This window comes from Colias croceus, chromosome 5 (assembly GCF_905220415.1).
Source record: "Colias croceus chromosome 5, ilColCroc2.1".
Lineage (NCBI taxonomy): Eukaryota > Metazoa > Arthropoda > Insecta > Lepidoptera > Pieridae > Colias > Colias croceus.
In genome coordinates this window covers 9,605,262-9,631,662 of record NC_059541.1, presented here as the reverse complement: position 1 = coordinate 9,631,662, position 26,401 = coordinate 9,605,262, and the positions used below count along the sequence as shown (strand labels likewise).

The 26,401-nt window shown below is 33.2% G+C and overlaps 1 protein-coding gene and 1 long non-coding RNA gene across 2 annotated transcripts; one reads left to right on the top strand and one right to left on the bottom strand.

The window, feature by feature from the left end:
- Positions 1-22,708: 22,708 nt before the first annotated feature.
- LOC123692107 lies at positions 22,709-23,290 on the bottom strand. Its single transcript, XR_006751485.1, has 2 exons — positions 23,230-23,290; positions 22,709-22,995 (listed from the first exon to the last, which is right to left on the bottom strand). It is a non-coding gene; the product is annotated as an uncharacterized LOC123692107 (long non-coding RNA).
- A 1,073-nt stretch (positions 23,291-24,363) lies between these two features.
- On the top strand, positions 24,364-25,021 carry LOC123692106 (defensin Lucifensin-like). The gene is made up of 2 exons (XM_045636750.1): positions 24,364-24,605; positions 24,812-25,021. The coding sequence occupies exons 1-2, from the start codon at positions 24,539-24,541 to the stop codon at positions 24,982-24,984; spliced, it is 240 nt and encodes a 79-aa protein (XP_045492706.1). The 5' UTR covers positions 24,364-24,538; the 3' UTR covers positions 24,985-25,021.
- Positions 25,022-26,401: the final 1,380 nt, after the last annotated feature.

Below are 26,401 nucleotides of genomic sequence, written 5' to 3'. Positions count from 1 at the left end.
GTCAAGTATATTTTTAGCAATATTTTCAGAGAGAAGATATTGACAAAAACTCTTAGAGGAAACTACTGGATTATAATAAAAAATATTTCATCAAAGTATAGCAATCATATCCCCAGCTGTCCTATTTGTTAAGAGTTTAGTAGTTCGAAATTTAAAACTTATATAAAAAATGTATTAGTTCAGAGAGCGTACTACAGTATCCAGGAATATAATATTATGGACGATAAAAACCCATGGAGGGTTGTCGCGTAAAAACCACAGGACAGTTCTTTGGCATATTATGATATATTATGTAGTTAGATATAAGTTTCATATATTGTAATATTGACATGATGTTAAAAGAGCAACTATGGAGTTTCTTGCCGATTCTTCTCCATAGATACTGCTTTCCGAATCGGTGGTAAATGTTAAAAATACTTACCTATGTAATGACGATTCGAAAGTGCTACTAAATAGTAGTCTAATTGAATAAATGAATATTTGAGTTTGAGTTTGAGTTTAAGCTATTGCATAGCTTCTATCGCGGGCCTTGAGCGCGTGGACCGAATCGAGAAATATCGTAACGAAAAAACCTCACGCTCCCCACTCCGACGGGCGGAGGTGTGGCTTGAAGGCATAGCATGCAATAGTTTTACCGCGGCAGTCCCCGAGTGCCACACGTCTTTTTTTTGTATCCTTGTTAATACCAGTAGCCGCTGCAGCAAGAAGAATGAAAAGAAGAAAAAATAAACTAATAAATGTAGGCGCCTGCTAAAATACACCCGATTTCATCACTATTTTTCAATAGGCGACGGAAATTATAAAACCATCGATGCACCAGTGACGCGAATGCTAAATACACATTTGCTATTTGATATTCTTTTAACTTACCTCAACTTTGGTTTTGGGTAAGTTTTGGTTACATAGGAAATATAAAAATAAACTCAAATACAACATATACCTACCGAAGCAAAAAAAACATGTCATGACTAAAGCAAACATAAATCTAATCGAAACGTGTATGTACATTGTACAACGATCGATACACAAACGTTCATGCGAAAGATACGGGTCAAAAGGCAGTTGAATAAGCAACATGCACTTAATTAAGTCGAACCGGCTGACGCGAGTCGCATAATCCTATGGACCATTTCACATAATACCAGCCGAAACGTGGGCTGTTCGAATTTGCATGTTTGTCTGGCAGATTTTTGTGTGTTTTACTTCAATCTATACGTTTGCTTTTTTAAGCCTATCTAATAAATTTATTGAACAGGCGGCTCACAAAAGGCCTGTAATCCTCGTAAACACTCTTTAGACGTAAGTATTAACATTTTAATATAACCATTGTTAGGCATGTATACTAAACTTAATAAATAAAGATTAAGGAACAGAAGATCTCCAAAAAATTATAATAATGTTGTATCGAGCTTACAATTTGTAAAAGACCTTTGGAGATTTTTGACATTTTACTACGTAGGAGGCAATTGTTGGATGATAGGCGCCTCAGAGTAAAAGTAAGTACACATTTCAATTTAACGAAAATGTTATAATAATTTCAAATGATATTGTACGCTTTTTCAGATAAAGCTTTCAAACTCGTTATTATCACAGTATATTTCTTATTACTTTACAGTATATCTTCTATATACTTATTCTTCACAAAACTCTCTTTCAGTGACAAATGCTTTGGATTTCTAAAGTATAGGTGCTTCAAGTGATACATTTTAATGTTTCTAAACTTTGACCACGAGTAATACGTTCATGCAACAGCTACGAAGTTCACATATTCTCGGCTTTTCCTGGAACACAAGCAATGGAAATGGAAGCTCAACAAACTATGAGAATAAAGTTTACATTTCAACACGTTACAAAGTTTATGGCAAATAAATATCGTTACTTAAATATTTAAAATATCAGTAAGTATTTTTATTTATTTAGTTCAAAACTTACACAGTTCAAAAATTACAAATTATTCATCAGAATTCATTCAACTAGTAGGAACTCTTTTCCATAAACTAGGATTCCAGTTTGATTCCAGAACAGTCGTTTATTTATTTACATTGACCATAACATCACATTTGAACCAATGAATACCAAGTCAGTATTTTTTTTTCTTTCAAAAATCACGTCAAATTATCATCTATAAAAAAACCCAGGCAAATTTATTCCCTGTTTATAAAGCATAATTGTAAGTAATTAAATATCATTACCGCTCCCATTCACATCCACTCGTACTGACAGCAATTATACAATTATAGCCCCAAGTAAAAAGGAGCTTGTATCATTTAAGGAACATAATTCCCTACTACTTAATGGACTCGAAACCAAAACAAGGAGTAATTAACTTGGTTACGAAGGTACTGAATACGACACTGTTAGCCTTGCGGTTTTCACTGGCAATTTGCTTCAAGGAACCCAAGATTACAAAGTCCTTTGAAATCGGAGTGTAAGAGCCTTAAATTGACGTCAGCGGTTAAAACATCGCTGTGGGCGTGACTGTAAACAATTTATTGTTTTTCATAATAGTTTTTTCGATGGGTAACTTGGATCCACGTATACAGTATAAAACCTTTAGGCAATTTTGACTATAGAAGAAAAATCTTATTTGAATATTATTTACTTTTTAACACTTTTTTTTATTACACTTCTCCTTACCACATACCTACATATAGCTCACTTATATTATATTACGAACTATTGAATCGTAAACAATGGACTATTGTTAATTATTTAAAATAATAATTTAAAAAATATATTCATGAGTTTTCAATCTATATTGGTTTTAAGTTAACTCAAAAATAGAGCATTTTCGTAAATTTTCTAAAAAATCTTAGAGAAAGTGTAAGAAATGTTATAGTATGCTATTATATTCGTGATCTACTCAATAAGCTCTTTCATTTGATACCCCACACAGGATGTTTTGGAAATTTTTATTTTTTTTCTTTGTATGCCATATTTAATTACCGGGGTGGGGGGAGGCGGACCACAAAACTGGTTGGCAACATCTGTCTATAGGATGTCTGGGATCTATACAATATATATCAGAAGTCAGATTCAGATCCGCTATTTTTGCAAACGAACATCTCCTTGGAGCCTGCTCTATTACTAGTATTAAAAATGCGTAAGTGTTTATTTGTTGTTCTTTATTACACGTTGCAACGGAGCGATTTCTGGATATGATTATTGTGGGTGGAAATAGATAGGAGGCTAAAAGCTACTTTTACCACGGTGAAACATCGCATTCGCAAACGGAAAGAAAATAAAAACTTGTTCTTTATCTACTACTTTAACTACTTTATATACCTAGAGCATATTTTTGTAGCAAAAAAAAATACATATTTATTATACATATTATTTATTAATAAATTATTTTTGTCCAGAATACTACTAAATCACAGCAATGTGAAGAAAAGTTTCTTCACTAAAATAATACCATTTCATCCCATTACAGGTCATTTCATCCCCTTACATGTCGTTAATTTCAAAGTGATGAATGAAAATTATAAAGATTACGAAAACTATACTCAGATAATATTTTTAAATGAGACACATACGAAACCAAAAAAAATACTAAAACTAACCACTCCTCTCATTTTCAATTCCATCCCAAACAATTCCAAGAGGTATTAACACGTAAACTGGAACGAATTAAAAGAGATCGTCGCAATGGCCGCCTTTGTTAGCGATGACAAATGCTACGTCGTTATGGTGCTCCCGCAATTTTCTGAGACACCACATTTGCTTAACATTTTGCATTCACGCCAACGTTTTGAGGTTTTATTAATTTTGTTATTTTATTCAAGAGCTTACGTGTGCAGCCCGTGCTTTGCCGCTTTATGTCTTAAGAAATGTACATTTAGTTTTTGGAGGAATAAATTCATCTATAATTTTTGGCGGCATGTTTTTATCATGAAATTTTTAAGATGCAAAGAAGATGGAAAAGAAGTAATGCAGTATTTAGCAACTGCTTCACCGGATAAAAAATAAGTCATACCACGTGACCTAATTATAAACAAGTTTAATTAAAACTAGCGTTAGCTACTATTAAGTATTCTGTGCTAAAACTTGTCCAAAAGGTGCGAAGATTAATTGAAAGATTTACTCTTATAGATTATCTATTGTCCCTAAATTCGTTATGTGCTGTCCTGATCCATTTATTTAGTTGAGTCCCGATGGAAGATGTATCTCAATACATACGTTTGAGTATATGGATGTTTGTTACTTAATAACTCAACATAAGCTGTTAGCTGAATGAATATTGATGTCTCCCGCAGAGATAAGTAAGAGACTAGAATACTGCAGTCTTTGAATCAAATTACCAGGAAAATCGTGGACAAAAGCTAGTTGTTAAACAATTGAACCAAAACTACAATCAGCATAATGACCGCTCAATTAGGTCATTAAAATAACGCACGCATTTATAGATACATGAATCAGCTACCGTTAAATAACTCGCACAATAGTAACAAATAACCGTTGTATTCCCATAGAGAATTCATTGATTTGCTATGAGCTCAGGCAAATTGATACAAACGATTGTTTAGAACGATAAATTGGTGAGCAGGAAATATTCCAAGGCTAGTAGGAGTTTGTACAACCGATATTTAACCGCGAGATAATATATATTTGGCATTCCTACTGCGGCGCCGTGCCAAATGCTAAAACGAATTTGTGCTTTACCGTTTGTATTAATTTTTTGGTTAATAAGGTTAATGGTATTTTAAATATTGTGTGTTATGAATTTATTTCGTTAGATATTTAAAAGGTTCGATAGAAATAGCAGCATTTAAATGGCATGAAATTTTTCGGCTACACAGCTTTAGCATCGAAATTAAACATTAACCTTACTATTTTTAAGTAGGAATGCTTTTATTTTTTTTAAATTATTAATTGGAGCATATTTTTAATTAGCTAGGCTTTACTTGCTTAGTTGCATATCTGGTTAAAATCCCACGAACCAGATTATAACCGAACCAGATAGGAACCCTTGTGGAATATTTTGATAAAGATTTGACCAACTGTTTTGCGTGAAAGAGTAAAAAAACATACGTCGATCAACTTTTACGTTTTTAATATTAATGCAATAGGATTTATACCCACCATCTCATCCATATTATGAAACGTAAACAAGAATACAAAAACCCATATTGTTTATATGATTAATAGTATTTAACAATATTATTAAACATTATCACGATTAAGTAAATAGCGATGTTTTCCTAGAAAATAGTCATGAAAGCATAAACCAGTCATTTCTCAAAGCCATAATACGGCTCCAATTTGGGAAGAAAGCAACCCCATCTTGATTGAAACGGATTACACTGACATAGAAATAGGCAGAGGGAATTGCAAAGGAACCACTGATTAATATTTTTTCTTCCTAATGACATATTTGTGATCCTATTGAGAACCGAACGCAATAAAATATACACATCAAATTATATTATGGAGATGACAAATGAAGATTTTTATTTAATGATAGTTTATTTTTATATTGTAGAGCAGGCGTAGAGCATTCTTTCGTATTGTTATATAGTGCGTTCGAAAAGATGCAATGCAATTGCTCTAATACTGAACAACACTGAATACGAGATTTCGTTTACACAAAATCACACTCTTGCTAGTATACGAATCGCAAATTAAGTAGTATCTATGAGAAATTATTAACTCTATATGTAATAACTACCTTAAGAGTTCTACTGAGAATATATAATGAGCTTGAACTTGCAATAAATAATATGAAAAGCCGCAGGTAAATCTATAAAAAGCAAAGGCTGCTGAAGAAAATTCCCAGTACTGGGAACGATGTGATGAATTTATGTGTTATCTATGAGCCCATATATATTCATGTAAATGCCCGAGAAAATTAATTCATAATTATAGCTGAACCGACTGACATTTTTTTTGTTTTCACGCGAACTGTCAAAAAAGTATCACTGTCTATCAAGTTTACTGATTCTTTTTTTTCCAATATTTGGGTAAATTTATTATCTTGAGTTACGTTCCCAAAACCCTATAATTACCAAAACTTAGCGGTCCGATATATCATCAATTATTATGTCTATGTCATCAATTTTTTTACAGTTGGTCTATCTCTTGTTTTTACGGAACCCAGTGCTGCGAGTCTGACTCGCGCGCTAAAAATATGTAGGTAGGTATCTAAGACAAAAACTAAGGCGTGACCCAAGGATGAAGGTACTCACAAAAAGGTAAAAACATAAGAGCATATCGTTAGCACTGAACACACGCATGAAGCTAATTGCATTCTCCATTATCTTTCGAGCTGCAATTAACCTAATCTTCTAGAACAATGTGAGTGATGTTACTGTGAAGTGAGCGAGGATTTTCAATTATATATGGTTATTGTACAATATTATATATGTGTTTTAGGGTGTGTTTTTTTTAATTGCTCGATCATACTTTACTATGGTTAAAAAAAGAACGTTAAAAAAGTTACTCTATCTCTTATATTTATATATTTAAGTAGGTACCTACACCATTACTTTATTCATAAAGTCAAGATAACAAACTTAATATTTGTGTGTTCGATGTAAATAACCATAGTATATTTACATGACTTTCTTAAAACACTTTTTGAGTAGTAAAATCTCATATAATGCAATTTTTAAAACCTTAGAACATTCCAATGATAGTAACTCTAACAAGCGATTTAATCTGGGATATTTAGCATCAAATTGTATACGAACGGTTTTATTTTTGGATACAAGTGAAAGGGATGAGCGTTCTTATTTCTAAATATTTAATGGTTAATCATTAATGGTTTTGTTAAAGGTACTTCTTAGTTTATTCGACATTAAGAGTCAAGATTCGAATTCAATCTGAAAAAAAAAACTGGAAAAGTTTCAATTATTCTTAACAAAAGCTGAAGTTTTTTTTTTTAACAACCTACTGTTTTTCTATACCATAATAATATTATCTGAAAAACAAAGCGGGATAATAATATCCACACATGTTAAAACAAAATCGAATGACATTATCACAGATAAAGCAAAAAAAAAATACGACCAATACCACAACTATAAAAACTCGATTGACGCACACTCGGCACTCGCTTGTAACTTGCAGTAGATGGATCTCTTTACGCGTCGTCTACTCCATTATTCAAAGAAACCGTACCATAAAACTCGCGCCGTCGGTACTGAATCGTAACACGTTAGGCTCCGTTCTCAATGGTACCACCTCCTTCATAAAATCACCTAATTTAATTCTCTCTAGCTATCACCACTTTAATTAAAACGGGATTTCGTGAATGAAATTGGGGAAATACGCTCGTTAATGTGTCACTGAAATACTCGAAAATTTCCGCTAGATGTCGTAGTAGTTGAAATATCGTGCGTGTAAACAATTAGACGAAACGATTTACAAGTGTATGAAAATAAATATCATAATTTCACGTAAAAGTTAACACCCGGCAGGTGATCAACACTTTGCTTTTAATTATTAAAACACTCAAACATTTATTTATTCAATTAGACTTCTTCTAGAAGCACTTTTGAAACGTCATTAGATATTTTTTTGACATTTACCACCGATTCGGAAAGCAGTATCTACGAAGAAGAACCGGCAAGAAACTCCATAGTTGCTCTCTCACTATCTTATAATACAAGGTAGCGTAAATAAAGTAAGTATCCGTCCCAGAATTTTTAACGAGTTAAAATGTATGCAAAACAACTGCTCTCGAAACTTTTCTCTTGTTTCTTATTAAACTTCACTATGCAAGTTTTAATTGCAAATGATTTTCCTGTCTTGGATATTTAAACGAGTTTCTATGAATACTTAATACGTTTAGATGCAATGCAAGTTGATACTTTTATGAATAATGTCATCCAACTCTACATTTATTATTGTCTGTTACGTGAACAAAAACTCGTAAAATATTTTTGTTATGACTATAATGAAAAGTTATTGTAACTGTGTCTTTACAAAATAGGAAAAATAGATTCAAAAAATCACATTTAATCATTTCATGTTGAAACTCATTAAATAATAATCAAAACGATGTTCCTATCACTACATAGTATAAAACAAAGTCGCTTTCTCTGTCCCTATGTCCCTTTGTATGCTTAAATCTTTAAACTGCGCAACGGATTTTGATGCGGTTTTTTTTAATGGATAGAGTGATTCAAGAGGAAAATTTATTAGGTTTTAGAGAAAGCGGGCGAAGCCACGGGTGGTACCTAAGCTAGTTGAAAATAAATGTTAGTCAGTCCTCCATAACAAACATAACAATGGTACCAACTTTACCGACATTTCGAGTGTTATTCATAGTCTTACATCCTTCCCGCTCAAAATAATATTTGTACAAACTGTTAGAAAAGCATTTATACTGAATATTCTAAGAATATGCATTTTATCAGTTAGACCGAAGTTCCAACTGATTCCCAGATATAACAGTTTCTGAATATGAACGCTATAAACTGTAAGATCATTGAAAATGTTCAACTATTTTAAATATTAAATTACCTGCGTATAAACGTACTGATACTCTGTAGTCTATCTCAGTTGAGACTTCTATAAAATTACCTACCGAAAGTGCTTTTAAAGTAAGTAAAATTTTCATGAAAAATATGCTTGATAGTAATAAGTTTTGTAAATCTTGTCGTAATTTCGAAACGCTATTGAACGAGCTAGTTATTCTTTACTACAAAAAGTACGATATCTGATAAAAAATGCGACCTAAAAATGGGATATAAAAGTGTCTTTTTGCAATTGACAAGCTTAGAAAACAGATCAATAACCACTTCCATTTGCAATAACAATCCAACAACGTAACTAGCAAGTTGAGTGGCCAAGTCGGTGTGCCCGCACCCTTACAAGCACAACCACGTAAAACTAACAAGCCGAACTGAAAACTGAATGAAAATCGTTCGAATTGAGTAGGACAAGCCCATTCCGGCTTGTCCTACTCAATTCGAATATTTGTATGGGATATTTTTCATATCAAATTTCTCGATACCTCGCTCGATGGATTGCTAAAATTCGTATTAAAATGTTTTTTGCATGTCAGTATGGAATTTCTTTTTGAGCGCGCTTTACAGAAATTGTGTCGAATTTTTTTGTAGTGTCTTTATAAATGTGATCAAGTGTAAAACGCTTGTTATAAAATATTTTTAATTTCACCAAAAAAAATTGACTTTTTCAAATATACTTAATTGACAATTTTGAACTGTAAACTATTATACTAATTTGTTATTGATGCCCTAAAGTTTTTGGCTCACTTAAAACTTTGCCCAATCAATTCTACAAGGTATTTCGAATTTGGTAGGAAGGTAAAGCTAGTTGTACGCAAAGTTTACAACTAAGCCATGACCTTTTAGGACTAAAAGTTGTTGGCTGTTTCTGATAGAATAATGAAGGACAAAGCAAATTAAGTATTGAAAGGGAACATAATATTATCTATATTGTGTTAACGTATTATAACATGGGTAAAAAGTTGGTTGGTGGTCAATTAACTACTTGGTTAATTACTTTTTACCCATAACGAAACCCCAAACGATAGCTATTTTTAATAATTACTTATAAAGTTAAAAGTAATTATTAAAAATAGCTATCGTTTGGGTTTTAGAATTTTCACCAAAAATATAAACACCAAAAGTATATTATCTCCTCATAAAATATTTCTATTCCTCCCACCTTATTTACAATTTTGTCCTTGACAAAACTCACTTTAGCTCAGCCATAAACGTCTAAATTACTTGAAAATCGAATATACCTACCCTGACCTACATGAAGTCTAAATAAACTTTTTGTCAAAGTTTGTACCATATTGCCTATAAAGTTAGTTATATTCATATCCATTTCACTTACACATACCAACTAACGTTAATCTAAACACCGATTTAGACATAAGTTCAAAAGCAATTTCAAGCGCTTATCAATTTAAAGCAACGTGGTACAGAACTATATTTAATGGGAATCCAAGACTAAGATTGTTAATACTGAAAATAATTTAAGGAACGGATGAGGAAGTTTATTTGGTTTGTATATAAAATCCCTTGAAAAATCTATTATTTCGACTAGTCTGAACAATGGCAAAATTGAAAAGGGACGATTAACCTCACTTAAAATTTTCTTTCTATTTTCAATTATCATTTTCATAATAAGTTGTATTTTGATATGTGCCATTTATCAAACAAAGTTAACCGAAAAAAACTCATTAAATAGCCAAATAGGATTCGAACTTAATGAACTTCTAATCTTAATTTAAAGAAAACGAATAAGAATAACAAAAATAAGTCAACATACATTTTCCAATACAATATAATACCTACATATCATTGAATCACCTAGTTTAAAATACAAACAAAGGGATATGCGCATTCTATTTATACGAACGGAGAAACCAACTCCAGCAAACCTTTTAGATCCAATAACCGAGTTTCGTCGATATATTCATAGAAACATAAACAGTTTAGAAGCCAACCTACATTCCCAAATGATGTTTGATTTAAACAAAACCCAAGCGAATAACTGATAGCACCACAAACTCCACGAATCGCGTAAAATTGTAAAAGTTAAATGTTCCGAGCCTTTCAAAGAAGCTCCGCAAACATAAACATTTGAGGAAAGTTGTTAATGAAACCGCAAGCCTTTTGTGGAACAGATCAATATTGTTTTAATGAGATATATCTCTGCGTATATCTTTTGTGCTGCTATAGTTGCCGAGCCTTGGTAAGGACTTAAGAAATTTAAAACTGGCGTTTATAATAAGAAACTTACTCTTAGTTTGAACTGAAAACGCTGTACCCGTTTTGAATAATTATTTAGACTAGGTACGTTTTTATTTAAATATTGTGTAGGTTACTATGATAAAAATACAATCTTCCTTTTGGCAAGGTTGTGTAGAAGCAAATAATATTAGTGAAAATAGTAGACTTAGTTACATCTATCTCACAGCAGCTTAATAAATATTTACTCCTACACAACCCAGTTTAATTTACGCAACCCGCCAACAAATAAATAGACTTTAGTATACGGTATTTTATCAAGCTTATCGAAAAATATCTGAAGAATACTAAAGTATCGCTATATGCCAGACGTTTAAAAATGTAGGCACTTTCTAGCTACAGTAAAATAAGCGAAGCGTGTGTTGCATGGATAGACCAATTCCATATTTGCATCTTTGTAGCAACTTCTTGTAAAATCTCCGTCAAAGAATATAGAATAAGTATTATACAATTCTAATATTCGCTGTTATCAGAAAATACAAGTCAAGAGGGAACCATGTTCCTAATGCTACTAAACTCCAACTCCACTTATCAGGAAGAATTAAAAAGTTTGGAAAACAATAATTCTCTTCTCTCTTTACGGTGCACCAAAATACAATTAATAATAGTGACATCAGAAGAGCACAAGAGATGATTTCGAAAAATTGAGTGTTTTCCCTGAAAACTCTATTATGAAGTGTATTATATCAAACTCAGACTCTTAGAACATTTATTTTAGTTTTTATTTTTGCTTATTGTATTTCATAAAATGATTACGAAGTTGCAAGTACAGTGCGAGAATGTACCTCAATCGTAACGATCAAAGTTAGTTACCGCTGCCTCTACAATGGATGTATTATGCCACCTTTTCGGCAACCAAATGCGACGCTAAATGCCGGTAATATTTGCAATGTACACAGTGCACCTTAGGGAATACTGCAGGCATCATATAAATAGCTTGTAGCACAACTAGGAAATGTTAAGTGGTCGAAGAATTGTGGGTAACATTTCTGTAACTTAATCTATGTCAGCGTATAACGGCTGCGCGGTTCGAGAGGTTAGTAAATAGAGTACATTTGTAAAGTTATTTAAACTTGTGCCGGCGGCATGCGTTCTGGATCTGATAGAATTTGCTTTTTATTCATTCGCAAGTAAATTAAGTTTTTCCATTGCTGTCGAACTTCATGAGTGTAAGTTAAGTGGAAATGGAAATTCTGTGTTCGTTAAATTGGATTTTATTCTTCTCGAATGATCTTGGAATAGTGTTAGCTATAACCGTTCCTTTTTATTGAAACCTTTTATTTCATTAAATTTGTTTTGCGTAGATAACTGGGCTAAATGAAAATATGTATTACCTATTTCTTTTACATTCGCTATTGCAGTTTTAAGTACTAAACTTTAACGAGACTCATCTTTTTCAGGGTTTTAATGTTAAGATGGATATCAAATTTTGAACGTTATAACAGATTTAACCAAATGATCAAGTAGTTTTTGATAAATGATTAGAGATATAGGTACCTACGTATCTAAGATTGGCATTCTTTTCTCTAATCTAAATCTAGCGGCTAATTCATCAATCGCTAATTAAAGAATAAGGCAAATTGCGTTCCCGAAGATTTCCGAACATAATTTATATCGCACTTAATGAAATAGACCAGCGTATTTCCATCTTTTCCTACACTATCCATCAATTTTTAATAACGCCATGAATTAATTCCGAATCGGAACCCGATAAATGCAACGGATAAGGGTTTCTCTTTAGCCGAAATTACTTCGCGTGACAGCGACTGATTGTGATTTATAACATTCGCATCCAATATAATTAACTTTTGTACAAACATGCCTTTTAATGCGTTTTACACACGCACCCTTTATAAACACCTGGCAAATAAATTTTGTTTAATAGTTGAATGTGGTTAGTAAAGGCAACTTGGTTATCTCTGTATCACATCCAAATAAAAGAACTAGAATAGTGTTGTCAAACTAGATGATACCCGTCCTGCACGTAAAATTTGGATTCATTTGGCGAGCGAGTTAATGTAAATTTGAATAATAATTTGTAATGACATTTTTACGGAACGGCTACGACGATTTTAGTAGGACTTTCTCTAGGTGATAGAAAAGTATGTTTCCATCCAACGGATCCATCCAACGTAGGGAGAGAGATGAAATAAAAATAAAAGTAGGTAAGGTGTGGCACATTATGTCGTCACATTAAAGACGAACCAAAATAATAATAAAAAAAAATAATAAAAATCTTTATTAACCAAAATATTCAAACATTACATTGTTAAATGTGATAACAGTAGGATTATTTTACAGGTTTGCTAGTACAGTGATATCCAAACTAGGCTATTGCCTGTATCTTGGATATCAGAAACGGAGTACAGGTTACTTTATTTTGACGAATTATACAGTACATCAATAATTATGTTTAAATAATTTATAATTAATAATAATGAGTGTACTTAATACAAGAACTTACAACATTTTCCATTTAACATAGGGTGTGTGATTGTGTGTGTGTGTGTGTGTCTGTGTAAGTGTGTGTTGTGGGAAGGTGAGTGTGGATGAAGGTGATAGTGTAAATATGTGTGTGTTTGTGTTCATGTGTGAATGCGTTCAGGGATCCAATAATATTAATTAAAGTAGCTTTTTAGCATAAGTAAATTGTTCAAGTTTTATTTCTCACCAACAGATTTCTATTAAAGTTAAAGTTTATTCTTATATTTAGACCAGATCTTCGGTATCGCTGTATGAAAGTTCATGCAGCCAAGATTTCATTATTTTATTGCATTTATGCATATTGCAGTTTTTCAGATGTTTTGATTTACAAACATTATTGTACGTATGAATGAGTGAGTAAGCTGGGCTACGTCTAGCTATTTTTGAGTTGAAATCAGGAAGTGGGATACGGAATGTTCTTTTCTTTAGGAGATTTTTGTAATCGGGCCGCGAAACGATTGATTTATGGGTTAGGTTTACTGCTGAAAGTATGTATAATTGACGAACGCGAAGTACGTTAAACTCACGATAAAGTTCATTCGTAGGAAATCGGAAAGGCTTTTTAAGTGTCACTTTAATCAGTGCACGTTGAGCTCTCTCCAGTTGCAGGAGGTGAGTTTTGGCAGCGCAGCCCCAGACAGAGATGCTATAATTTATAATAGATTGGCATAAGGACGTGTATACTTGTCTGAGAATTTTTAGTGGGGTGCAATTGCGCAGTTTCTTCATTATGAAGATGAGTTTCCTTACTTTTGATGAAACTTCACTAATGTGTTGATGAAAGTTTAGGTTGTTGTCTAGGGTAACACCTAAGTATTTTAGTGAGGGAGTAGATTCAATGTGATGGCAATTACATGACGATTGAGTGTTGCCGGGGTTGGTACAGGAGTGAAGTTGGAGAGACTGTTTGGGGTAAAGTTTGGGGTTTGCAGATTTTGAAAATGTTAAGTACTTGGTTTTGTTGAGATTTAAAGTTAATAGGTTTTGGTTAAGTGCTTCTGTTATTTTTAATAGACCTGATTCTGCAAGTCTGTGTGTTTGGTCCCAATCTGCGCCATGAAATACCAGAGCAGTGTCGTCGGCGTATGCAATTATGTGGGAGTTTTTCAAACTCATTTTAAGTATGTCATTAATGTAAATGATGAAAAGAGTTGGACCGAGAACACTTCCCTGTGGTACGCCAAATTCAATTTTTAGTTCGGAGCTAAGTTTGTTGTCGATTTTTGTGCATTGCCTGCGGTCTGTAAGATAGCTCCTAAACCAATTTAGTGAAGTGCCTCTGACTCCAATTGCCTCCAGTTTCTTTGCGAGTAGGCCAAGAGATATAGTGTCGAAGGCTTTTGCCAGATCTAAAAAGACGCTTAGACAACAGTGTCCGTTTTCTAAATGTGAAGATATGAGATTGGTAAGTAGTGTAATTGCATGCTCAGTAGATTTGTTACTTCTGAAACCGAATTGTTTGTCTGAAATGAGTTGATATTTCTCTAAGTAAGATGTCAGTCTGTAGTTCACAATTTTTTCGAGGGCTTTTCCAAGAATGTTTAAAAGAGCTATGGGTCTGTAGTTTTCTGGGAGGCTTTTTGTTCCATTTTTGTATATCGGTATTACAACTGCTATTTTCCAGCAGTCAGGAAACTCACCGGATTCTATACTGAGATTGATTATGTGTGTGAGAGGTTTTATAATTTCAGGAAGAATGGCTTTTATCGTTCGGACTGTGAGATTATCTAATCCGGGGGAGCTATCGTTATTCAAGCTCATTATTACTTTGTGTACCTCTGATTCATCGGTGGGGGAGAGAAAAAGGGATTGCGGTGCTGAGTTATCTGATTTGTAGGAATTTATTAAATCTTCATGAGATGTATTAAGTTTATTTAGGATCTGATCAGATAAAGTTTTTCCAACCGAAGTAAAATATTTATTACAGTTGTAGAGAGATCTATTTATATCATTATTAATTTGAAGTAATTCCACCGGAGGGTTGGAGTGAGTACTGGTTTGACTTATATTTTTAATGGTTTTCCATAATAATTTAGGGTTAGATTTGTTTTGTTCTATTAGTGTGCTATTGTATTGTATTTTGACATATCGAAGTATTTTATTGCAGAAGTTTCTATATCTCTTGTATATAAGTTGGCGTGTAAGGTCATTAGGGTGTAGTTTTGTGTCTTTATGTAGTTTGTCACGATGGGTTATACATTGAATTAATCCCGGGGTGATCCACGGCTTTAAATTTGTGCGTCTGCGACTAACTTTTATTTTAACCGAGTGTTTTTCTATGGTGTTCGTTAATATTTTGTAAAATGAGGAAGATGCATTATTAACTTGTGTAGAGGAGAGAGTTTCCTTCCAATCGGTATTTTTTAGTGATGTGATGAGAGCGTCTGTGTCGGTTTTCGTACGCCATCGAGGTAGTTTTTGTGGTTGCTTTGTATTTACTACTTGACCTATAACAATGTCATGATCGGTAATGGTTGATTTACATACTGCACCGTAGAGTCTATCGGTTGCTTTGATGAAAATGTGATCGAGACAAGTTTTACCTCTAGTGGGTTTTGTGATAGTGGGAAGTAAAGAATGTGATGACATAATACATAGATAATCTATAGATTCTTGAGATTCCGAGTTACAGATATCAATATTAAAATCGCCAGCCACTATCGCAATAGGTTTCTTGCTTAATGTGTGAAGTAGAGTATCTAAGGAAGAAAGAAATGAGGTGTTAACCGGAATGGATGGGGTCCGGTAGATTCCTAGAAGAGAGATGTTATGATTGATGTTAAGTTTTAGGCTATCTGCGTTTGTGAGCGAGGAATGTTCTATAGCTGAATTGTGGCAATCTTTAATGAATATAACTACACCACCCGATTTATTTATCTGGTTGGAAGTACGAAATGAGTTGTATCCAGGGAGGTTGTCAATTATAGTATTTTCACTTAACCAGCATTCAGTTAGAATTATAGCATCAAATTTATCATGGAACCTACTCAAGTTTAAAACAAAGTCATCAAAATTTCTTTGTATACTCCTAATATTTAATGATAATACCGAAAATCTGTTGGCGTTAGGTTTCAAGTTAGAGTTGTTGAATTCTTCTATAGACTGGTAGGGATGACAGTCAATTGAAATGGTTACATCTAATTCATTAGTTACATTAATTAGTGACATGTTGAAGAGGTGAATTTATAACGGCAAGGTTTTTTCTTGTAGAATATTTTGTCATCCCTATATTGTGCTTGAGTATACTTATGGTAATTAATATTATGTGTTTTATTACGAGTGCAACGTGTGTGATTATTAATGTTTATGATAGAATTTAATGTTAGTGATAGAAAGTGAGTGTGTGTGTGAGTTGTGTACTGTGTGATGTGTGTGTTGTAATTAGTGTGTTTACATATTTTTGTTGATTGGTAAGTTACTGTAAAAATGAAAGTGGAAGAAAGAATACAATTAGAAGTAAAAATAATTACATTCTCATAATATAAAGAAGATGGAAACAAAATAAATATTTTATATGTCATGCGCTCTGGCTTTAGGTTCGCACAGGTATGTGAAGTCTTTAAACAAAGAGTAGTTGTATTAAAATTAGAAGTAAAATCAAGTACAATCTCAGAGAACGAAGTGTAAAACAAAATAAGTATTTTGTACAATACCGTGCGTTTTGGCTTTAGGTACGCATAGATATGTGATATCTTTAAATAATTAAAATTAGAATAATTAGAAATAAAATCAATTACATTATCATATAACGAGAATGAAAACAAAATCAATATTTTATATATCGTGCGTTTTGACTTTAGGTACGCACATATATTATGTGAGATCTTAAAATTAGAATAATTAGAAATAAAATCAGTTACATTATCGTATGACGAGAATGAGAACAAAATCAATATTTTATATATCGTGCGTTTTGACTTTAGGTACGCATAGATATGTGAGATCTTTAAGTAATTAAAATTAGAATAATTAGAAATAAAATCAATTACATTATCATATAACGAGAATGAAAACAAAATCAATGTTTTATATATCGTGCGTTTTGACTTTAGGTACGCACAGACATGTGAGATTTTTAAGTAATTAAAATTAGAAATAAAAACAAAGATGATTAAGCAATTATAGCATACCGATACTTATCAGATAAAATTGTGATAATAATTAATCGCGCTTTCGTCTATACTCTAAATTACGGGACATTCCCTTAAGACAATAATATTTTGGTGCAGTTTTATCTACAATTTTATTATTTGAGACGAAATAATATAACACGATTGAAATTTCAGGTCATTGACCTTTGCGAAAATTGTTCGGCCCAAGGTTCGGCCTATTTGTATTTATTTTTTAAATGCTATTTGTTTATGAAAAAGCCACAGATAAAGAAGTAGCAGATATCAATTGAATTATAAAATTTATTTCAGTTACTGACAACCTACATGTAATAAAATACATCGTAATGACCTAAAGATTACATAAAAAGCAACCCTCACCAAATGAGTTTCTAAATAAACATTATTACTTATTTATATAAAACGTTTTCCCGCCCAATGTCACACACTCTTAAAGAATACGCAATTGAAACAATCCCTTCTCAGCCCGGGAACAAGTTGATTTGTGCGAGTCTCTTGAGAAATTAACAATTTCTTTTTTTGCTACACGACAAGTACGAACGTATTTATATGTTATTCAGAGGAAATGTTATTATTGTGTTACATATTATTAAGGTTATTTATTATTGAAGTGAAAATTCTTTAGTCGCGTTGAGAGTAAAATATTTAGCGCGTCATGGCAATACCATAACGTCATTACGTTAGAGTAAGGCGACGATTTTGGTATATTTGAATCTTGCCAAAGAAGTTTCACTTCTGACACTTGTGCAGAGCACACACGCTCTTTCTTTATTCCAGTGGAATGAATTATACTTGAAAGTTAAATAGGGATCAAACAATTTAATGGCTGTCCTTTTGAAATACAAAGGAAAATATAAAAGAAGCAATTAGAAAAGTGCACTATGTATACTATTACTCAGTAACCTAAATAGTACCTAAGTTTTTCTACGTATGGAAAAAAAAAACAAAAAATTTAACTTCGTTGTATATGGCTGTACAAAAAACATTATATTTGATTACGAAATGTGTAACAGAAGATTATCTCGTAATATAATAAAGAAAAACCACAAATGAAACGCCTCGGGCCCCTAATACGAACTCCTGGTTGTTATTTTGCTGTTTTTTGTAACCTACGAATTTGTGTATTTTTGTAGCGAATAAAAGGTGGCTTCACGACCTTAACGGGGTCTGTCTTAAAGCAGTAGATATTAATTCCAGCGTGAAATCATACATAGGTCATCTAGCCCCATCATCTTCCAACATTGTGGAAATAAAACTATAGTAACCTCCCTTTTTTTAAGTGGGGAAATCTTCCAAAGATACCCACGGGCCACGGCCCCCAGAAAAGGTGCCGTGGGTTATGTCGGATTCTTACCGACTATAAACCAACCTGTGTTCCGTCGAGCCGCTGTATGATGGGGCCGCGGGTATTGGTTGGAATTCTTCCGCGACTCCCTCGGCATTGGTAACCTCCCTGGTGGTATCACATCTACAAAAACTAACTGTATACTTTATTCATTTATTTAATAATAGTAAAAAATTACTGTGACTGTTTGGTTGAAATAAGACTACGCGAGAGAGAAAATTCCATAGGATGAAACAGAATATTGTGGTGAATAAAGCTCATATTTATTGTCTATTCATAATTATTTATTTGCCGCTTTGTGTACTGCCCTAATTAGGAAAGTTATTTTAGTTACATTTTCAAAGACAAGTCTAGATTAAAAAATGCAATCTAGAACTATTAAGCTAATAGAAAATAAATTAAACTTGTGTCTTTTTCTCTGTCTTTCTCTGTTATCTTTTGGCTTTAGTTCAGCTATATAAAATAAAGAAGTAATGTTATAAACTAGATTTCCGCCCGCGGCTTCACCCGCGCAGTCAAAGAAAAACCCGCATAGTTCCCGTTCCCGTGGGATTTCCGGGATTGCGTCATTTTCCCGGGATAAAAAGTAGCCTATGTCCTTTCTCGGGTATCAAAATATCTCCATACCAAATTTCATGAAAATTGGTTCAGTAGTTTAGACATAGTTACTTTCGCATTTATAATATTAGTATGGATTAGTGATTAATAATAATTAGAATTTGCGCTAATACCATTGTTATTTTTTACATTTATTAATATTGTTATTGAGTTAGTTTCCTAGCTTCATCCTAGTGAAAAGTATGTGTGTGTGTGATAAAAAGTTTAAATCAATTTCCTCTATGTCAACCGTTTTTAAATCATCAAAGACTCGTTTTATTAGGGTAAAATAAAATAACTTTTTAAAATTACATGTTTATATTTAAGTCCTATATTACATAAAGGTAAAACTAAAAAGTGTTTAACTATGTTGCGTATCTACTATCTCCTGCAAACACACTCGAGGCGCAAGTTGCAGGAGCCGGTGCGGAAGCCGAGCGCGACGCACACGTTATGGCACAGCACCGCAGTGCAGATGTTCTGCCGCGCCGCGCTCACCACGCTAACCACGCGCACCGCCTCCCACTCCGCGCCCGCCGCGTAGCCAGCCGCGTAGCCCGCTTCTGCCTCTGCCAGATCTGAAGCGAAGTATACAAGAAAATTCAATATGTTATGTTTATACGATTCTTGTTCTTTTAAAGTATCAGTTAAAACCCAAACTATAATTTGTTATATTTCTAACAGATACTTCGTAGTTCGCTTTTTCATCATCAAAAATGGTTTGTAAAGTAACGAATTTATTTGGTATTAACTTACCGATCGCTTGGCTTTGTACTGTGGCTGTAGCCGCAAAAGCTGCGAAGAATATAATAACAATTATTGCTGTCTTCATTTTGTTTCTTTGATGACGATACTTTGAGAAGTGTACATAGAATGCTTACAATAATAGAATATGCAGTTTTTATATTGCCAAAACAGGGTCAGTACACTTTTATTATCTAATCATGCTGCCCTTAATTTTTATTTATTAAAAATTTATTGCATTTTCTTTACCATATAATATGTATCACTTGGTTTTTTTTACAAATGTTACAGGAGGTGGTCACTCACCACCAGGCTATTGAATTTTCCATTTCTTAAATTAGAAAACTAACGTGCATATAAAAATTAATAATGCACAATGCACGTCAGTTTCAGACATGGCATATAATAATTATTGTCATTCTTCCAATCATGGATACAAAGAGATTTTTGTGAAATTATCACCTGACTTACTCGAAATTAATAGAGAATAATTTTAAATTTTTCTATATTGTCCAACAATTATCATATTTGTAATTACCCTTTAATTACAATATAAGGTATAAAAAACTTAAATAATTATCTTAAAACTGCATAAAAGTAACAACGAGTACAATCAGCAAACAATTTTATCAGACGAGATACAATAACACTAAAATTATTTTGAACTAATTGATAAAAATAAGAGTCCTGCACGGTTTTTTCCCCCTATATCTATAACTAGCTGCTCCGCGCGGCTTCACCTCCGTGGCGCCACTGCTGTTAGTCGTAGCGTGATGATATATAGCCTATAACCTTCCTCGATAAATGGGCTATCTAATACCGAAACAATTTATCAAATCGGACCAGTAATTCCCGAGATTAGCGCGTTCAAACAAACAAACAAACTCTTCAGCTTTATAATATTAGTATAGATAGGAAAATCTTAAACATGCAGGAAAAGAAAATTACAAATTACTTTGTTGTTTTATTATATATATATATTTTTCCGTAAATATACAAGGGTGAATTATTTTATTTTTTACTGGGAATGCAATTTATTTAAGTTTACCAAAATTACGGACAACATGATTAGATTATTGAAGCGTATTGACCCTAATTTGGCAATATAAATACCGCATTTTCTATTCGTAACAGTAGTCCAAATACAATCCTTGAACTATCACCAAGTAAAAACAAAATGAAGGCAGCAATTGTTATTATTTTCTTCGTCGCATTTGCGACCACAGCGCAAAGCCAAGCGATCGGTAAGTAAATAGAGTCATGTATTTTCAAATCTTTCCATATTTTAGTTTTATAATGGTATATGAATTGTAATAGATGTACCTTATTAATTCTGGCGGTACTTTAACTGAGACACATATAAGATACACAATAATTTAATTAAAACTATTATAAAAGTTTGCAAATAACTAGAAGCCTTCATAGGTATGACATAAGTATTGTGTTACTATAAAGGAGTAATTCCGCTTTAGATCTGGCAGGGGAAGAAGCGGGCTACGCAGCGGGCGCGGAGTGGGAGGCGGTGCGCGTGGTGAGCGTGGTGAGCGCGGCGCGGCAGAACATCTGCACTGCGGTGCTGTGCCACAACGTGTGCATCGCGCTCGGCTTCCGCACCGGCTCCTGCAACTTGCGCCTCGAATGCGTCTGCAGGAGATAATTGCATACTGAACATACTTAACACGTAGTTATAAGATCATTAATTATATTAATAATAAATAGCTATAAGGAATTATTGTATTTTTATTCAAATTTTACCATTGCGTAATCCTATCCTTTTCGCATATGGCAAATAAATATAATAATATAATCATGAATGTCAGCACGATGACCAAAAAATAATTAAACTTAAAACTCATAAGCTTTCCTTCGAATAAATCAAAGCAATTCTGCATATTCCAATCTCATCACGCCTTAATTTCAGGTGTACGCATACTTAATAATTAATATTCAATATAAAAATATATCCCTTTGCATTACGATCATTTTTTGCGAACAACCTCTTTATAACGAATTTTTGACTATCAAGAAAAGTATAAATACCTCTAATTAACGAATTTCGTCAACCCAAAACCTTTATATAAAGTTCCAACCAATGTACCTAATGATTCTTAATCTCATAGTATGTGATTCATGTCGCGACAGGTTTCGACATGATTTTGTTCGTAAAACGATCATTTTTGTTTAATTTAAATTGTAAAGTAATGTGAACACTGCTGCTCGTCACTATTGTAAAGATTCAAGTTGAAATGGATCAGAAACGTAAAAGACCTCTTTATAACGAATTTTAGACCAACCTAACCTCAACATAACGAACCTCAGTTCAACGAATTACTTGATATAACGAATATTTATTTTTTCCCTTCAGGTTTGTTATATCGATAATCGAGGTTGTACTGTATATAAAAAACGACGTGTGGCACTCGGGGACTGCCGCGGTAAAGCTATTGCATGCCTATGCCTTCAAGCCACACCTCCGTCCGTTGGAGTGGGGAGCGTGAGGTTTTTCGTTACGGAATTTTTCGATTCGGTCCCCGCCACAGATCACAGAAACTGTCCCCGCGCTCAAGGCCCGCGATAGAAGCTAAGCAATAAAAACTAACTTAAACTTAAAGAATTACAATTCATAAACGCTTCAGTCAAGAGTGATGGTTCGGGTGAACACAAAACAACGTAAATTAAAAAAAAATATGGCTTTAATTAGATACAATTTATTCAGTACAAATAATGTATGACATAAAAATATGTTTAAAACTTAATTAAATATTTTATAATGCACGATATATGAACACGTCTCAACGTCTGCAGACGCAGAGGAGCTGCGCGTTGCAGCTGCCGCGCGGGAAGCCCAGCGACTGGCACACCGCGCGGCACAGCGCCGCCGTGCAGATCCGCTGCCGCTCGCTGCCGAACACCTCCACCGCCTCCGTCACCTCGCCCGACAGCCCCGACATACTGTACTCCTCGTCTGAAAATATTTATATTATGGAATAATATAGTAATTTCGTTTTAGTAAAATAAAAAAATAATTTTGGTCTATAAATCTGAGTTATTTTTGTCCAGTCCCCACTGGAAATCGAACGCAGAACTTTTCCGTTCTACGATTTCTCATAAACAACTGGGCCAAAGAGGTGACAAAATCATTCATAAAATTAATATTTGTTTATGTGTGTGTCTAATAAAACAAACAAAAAATAACAACCTGCAGGAGCTGCTAGCACGAATGCCACAAGAGTTGCGAAGAGAGCGAGGACTGCTGTGAGCTTTTTATATTTGGTTGAAATATTTAAATTAATTCACTTGTATAGCTATGCTTACACTGATAGTAGGTAAAAATTATTGGTTATTTATATGCTAACTTGTAAGATGTCATTATCATATTGCCATAAAAGTTAATATAGCAATTGAGTTTTATCACTTTTGCAATGATAATGGCTTGTTCCTTTTTATCAGAATTTTGATTTGTATGTATTAAATTTTAGTTCCCAATTTAGGTTACTAAAACAATTATAGTTGAAAGAATACCTATGTTGTTTTAAATTACAATTTTATTTTTTTCTGATTTCTGAAACGTATATAAACATTAACTAATCTTTAAACCTGCAGGAGCTTTTAATATGGATACCAGATATCTGAAATAAAGATCTATTATTATTATTAAACGAATGACGCAGAAGAACTATGAGATAAAATTTTTGATTATAGGTAACTAATGAATATATCTTAAAGCTGTGGAATCTAGTTGTAAATTTTCTTGATCGTTTTTGTTTGATGGACCTAATGATGAGCCAAAAAACGGGCGGCATTACTAGATGGGACATGCAGATAACTTTTTTTTCAATTAAAAAATATAACCTAATATCTATATCTAATATAATATGTCAAGGAAAACATTGATGATTAATTAGCCTTTGCCTGGCAGTACCGCAATATACATATTTCTCATCGATATCAATAGGAAATGATTATTATCAATAAACTTCTAATAGTTTTTATTAATCAAGTTGAAGGCGTGATATATTATGTTATTTAGTAATGAAATTATTCAATTACCTATTTGAATTATTATGTGACTTAAATTTTTCTATCTTCACTTTCAAGTGTACAATGCGTAAGTCTAAATGAAAGCATGCGGTTTAATTTGATACATTATATGATTTTTTTTTTAGATATTCAATATTTTAATATTTGTAAAAATATTAAATATCTTATAATGGAGGCTTTTTTATTTCAAGCGAATATAATATAATATAAGACATACTCTAATAAGTTACTAGCTAGGTGATTCCCTAGAAAATTATCGACTTTCGCATTTACAATAGGTGCCATTAAAAGATAATTAATTTATATGCACAACAATGATTATTGTTAATATTCAAGTGATACTGTTAATGTTATCTAAATAAGATAATATTCCATAAAACAAATCTTATATAAATAGCTGCTACTGGTGCAGATCAAATATAAATTCTGAACAGGTGTTCGTCAAAGCAACAAAACAAGAAAACAATATGAAGTTCTTCGTAGTATTCGCTCTCTTTGTAGCTTTCGTGGCTTTGGTGCAAGCGGCTCCAGTAGGTTAGTTTGACAATTTTAAATATATAATGCGAGTATTACAAGGAAGTCTTGCAGATCTCTCCAGCTTTACGCTGCGTGGAAAATAATTTGTCTTTTGTTTGATGAAATCCACATCATTCAATATCAAACTTCATTCATTCAGATCTATGTTTTATTTTATCAGATTGTGAAGGGTATAAATGATAAATATTTCTTGCGTTATTCAGACGAGGAGTACAGCATGTCGGGTCTGTCGGGCGAGGTGACGGAGGCGGTGGAGGTGTTCGGCAGCGCGCGGCAGCGGATCTGCACGGCGGCGCTGTGCCGCGCGGTGTGCCAGTCGCTGGGCTTCCCACGCGGCAGCTGCAACGCGCAGCTCCTCTGCGTCTGCAGACGTTGATTATTTTCATATATTTATCATTAAAATTGTAGCAGGATATTTTATTTCATTTAAATTTAAAACAGTAATTTAAAAAAAAATTCCTTAATTATAAGTATTCTTTTATTTTACATTATCGGCAATTACTTTTGTATTTTGAAATCCATGGTATCTAATACAAATTGCGTAATAAATATTTGAGAACCATCAAATCAAAAATTTTTATCCTTGTTATCTCTGTTAGCTACCACAATCGAGACTTTCGTACACGAAATTATTGGGCGTCTCATCAAAATAAAGCTACAAACCGAAAATTAGCTTGATAGTAGTCACTTGCAAAAATGGGCGATGTATCCTGAACTATAATCGTCATCCTAATTTTTATTGAATGAACAATTTAAGTGACTTGAGTATTACTGGAAAGGTCTATCTCAATAAAGTCTAAATTTTGGAAAAATTGACATTAATATCAAAGTATTATTTCTTAACTATTGCTAGTTTTCATAAAATAAGAGTAACTGAAGCTTAATAAGTACTGTAATTTAGACCACGTAAGATTAAACTTAAGAACAGAGAGATTTTAAAAGTAAAAATGAGATTGTACAATAATAAATGTGACGTGAGAAGTTATTATCAGCCATTCAACTTTAATTTAATTTTTATGAGTATATCTAATCGTTTATGATTAAGTGAAGGTACTCCCCCAAAAATAAAGCGTGTATAGTAAGTTTTTCAGAAGGAATGATAAGATAATAAAAATTTAGTTTTATCTTTCTATAATTAGCGATAATGATTCAACAACCTTCATTCAGTATCTTCGTCCTTCATGTTTATAATTGTCTAGTTTTTAAAACAATTATGAGTATTCAGGTAAAACTTAAAAATGAAACAAACACAATATACCCTTAAAGTTATTTATTATTATAAATGATCTTAAAACTACGTCTTAACTATGTTGCGTATGTACTAGGTATCTCCTGCAAACACACTCGAGGCGCAAGTTGCAGGAGCCGGTGCGGAAGCCGAGCGCGATGCACACGTTGTGGCACAGCAGCGCAGTGCAGATGTTCTGTCGCGCCGCGCTCACCACGCGCACCGCCTCCCACTCCGTGCCCGCTGCGTAACCAGCCGCGTAGCCCGCTTCTGCCTCTGCCAGATCTGCAACGGAATGTATTCATTAATATTTGCACAATACTCATTTCATATCTACGATGCTTTCTTGTTACTAGCTTAGATTATTCTGTAGCTTATTAGTCTCTCTCAGTTAAAGTACCGTGAGAATTAATTATAGTCAATCTTTCTCTCTTCTTTAATCTTCAAATTCTTATATAATTTTCAGCAAAACTAAAACATGGAAAGTTTTGAAAATACCTACACGACTCTATTTACTTACCGATCGCTTGGCTTTGCGCTGTGGTCGCAAAAGCGACGAAGCAAA

What these genes read in the sequence shown, in the direction of transcription:
- LOC123692106 (XM_045636750.1), top strand. Translation starts at nt 24,539, where the DNA reads ATGAAGTTCTTCGTAGTATTCGCTCTCTTTGTAGCTTTCGTGGCTTTG. An exon ending in GGTGCAAGCGGCTCCAGTAG is followed by an intron (nt 24,606 to 24,811) that starts GTTAGTTTGACA and finishes TGCGTTATTCAG; the next exon opens with ACGAGGAGTACAGCATGTCG.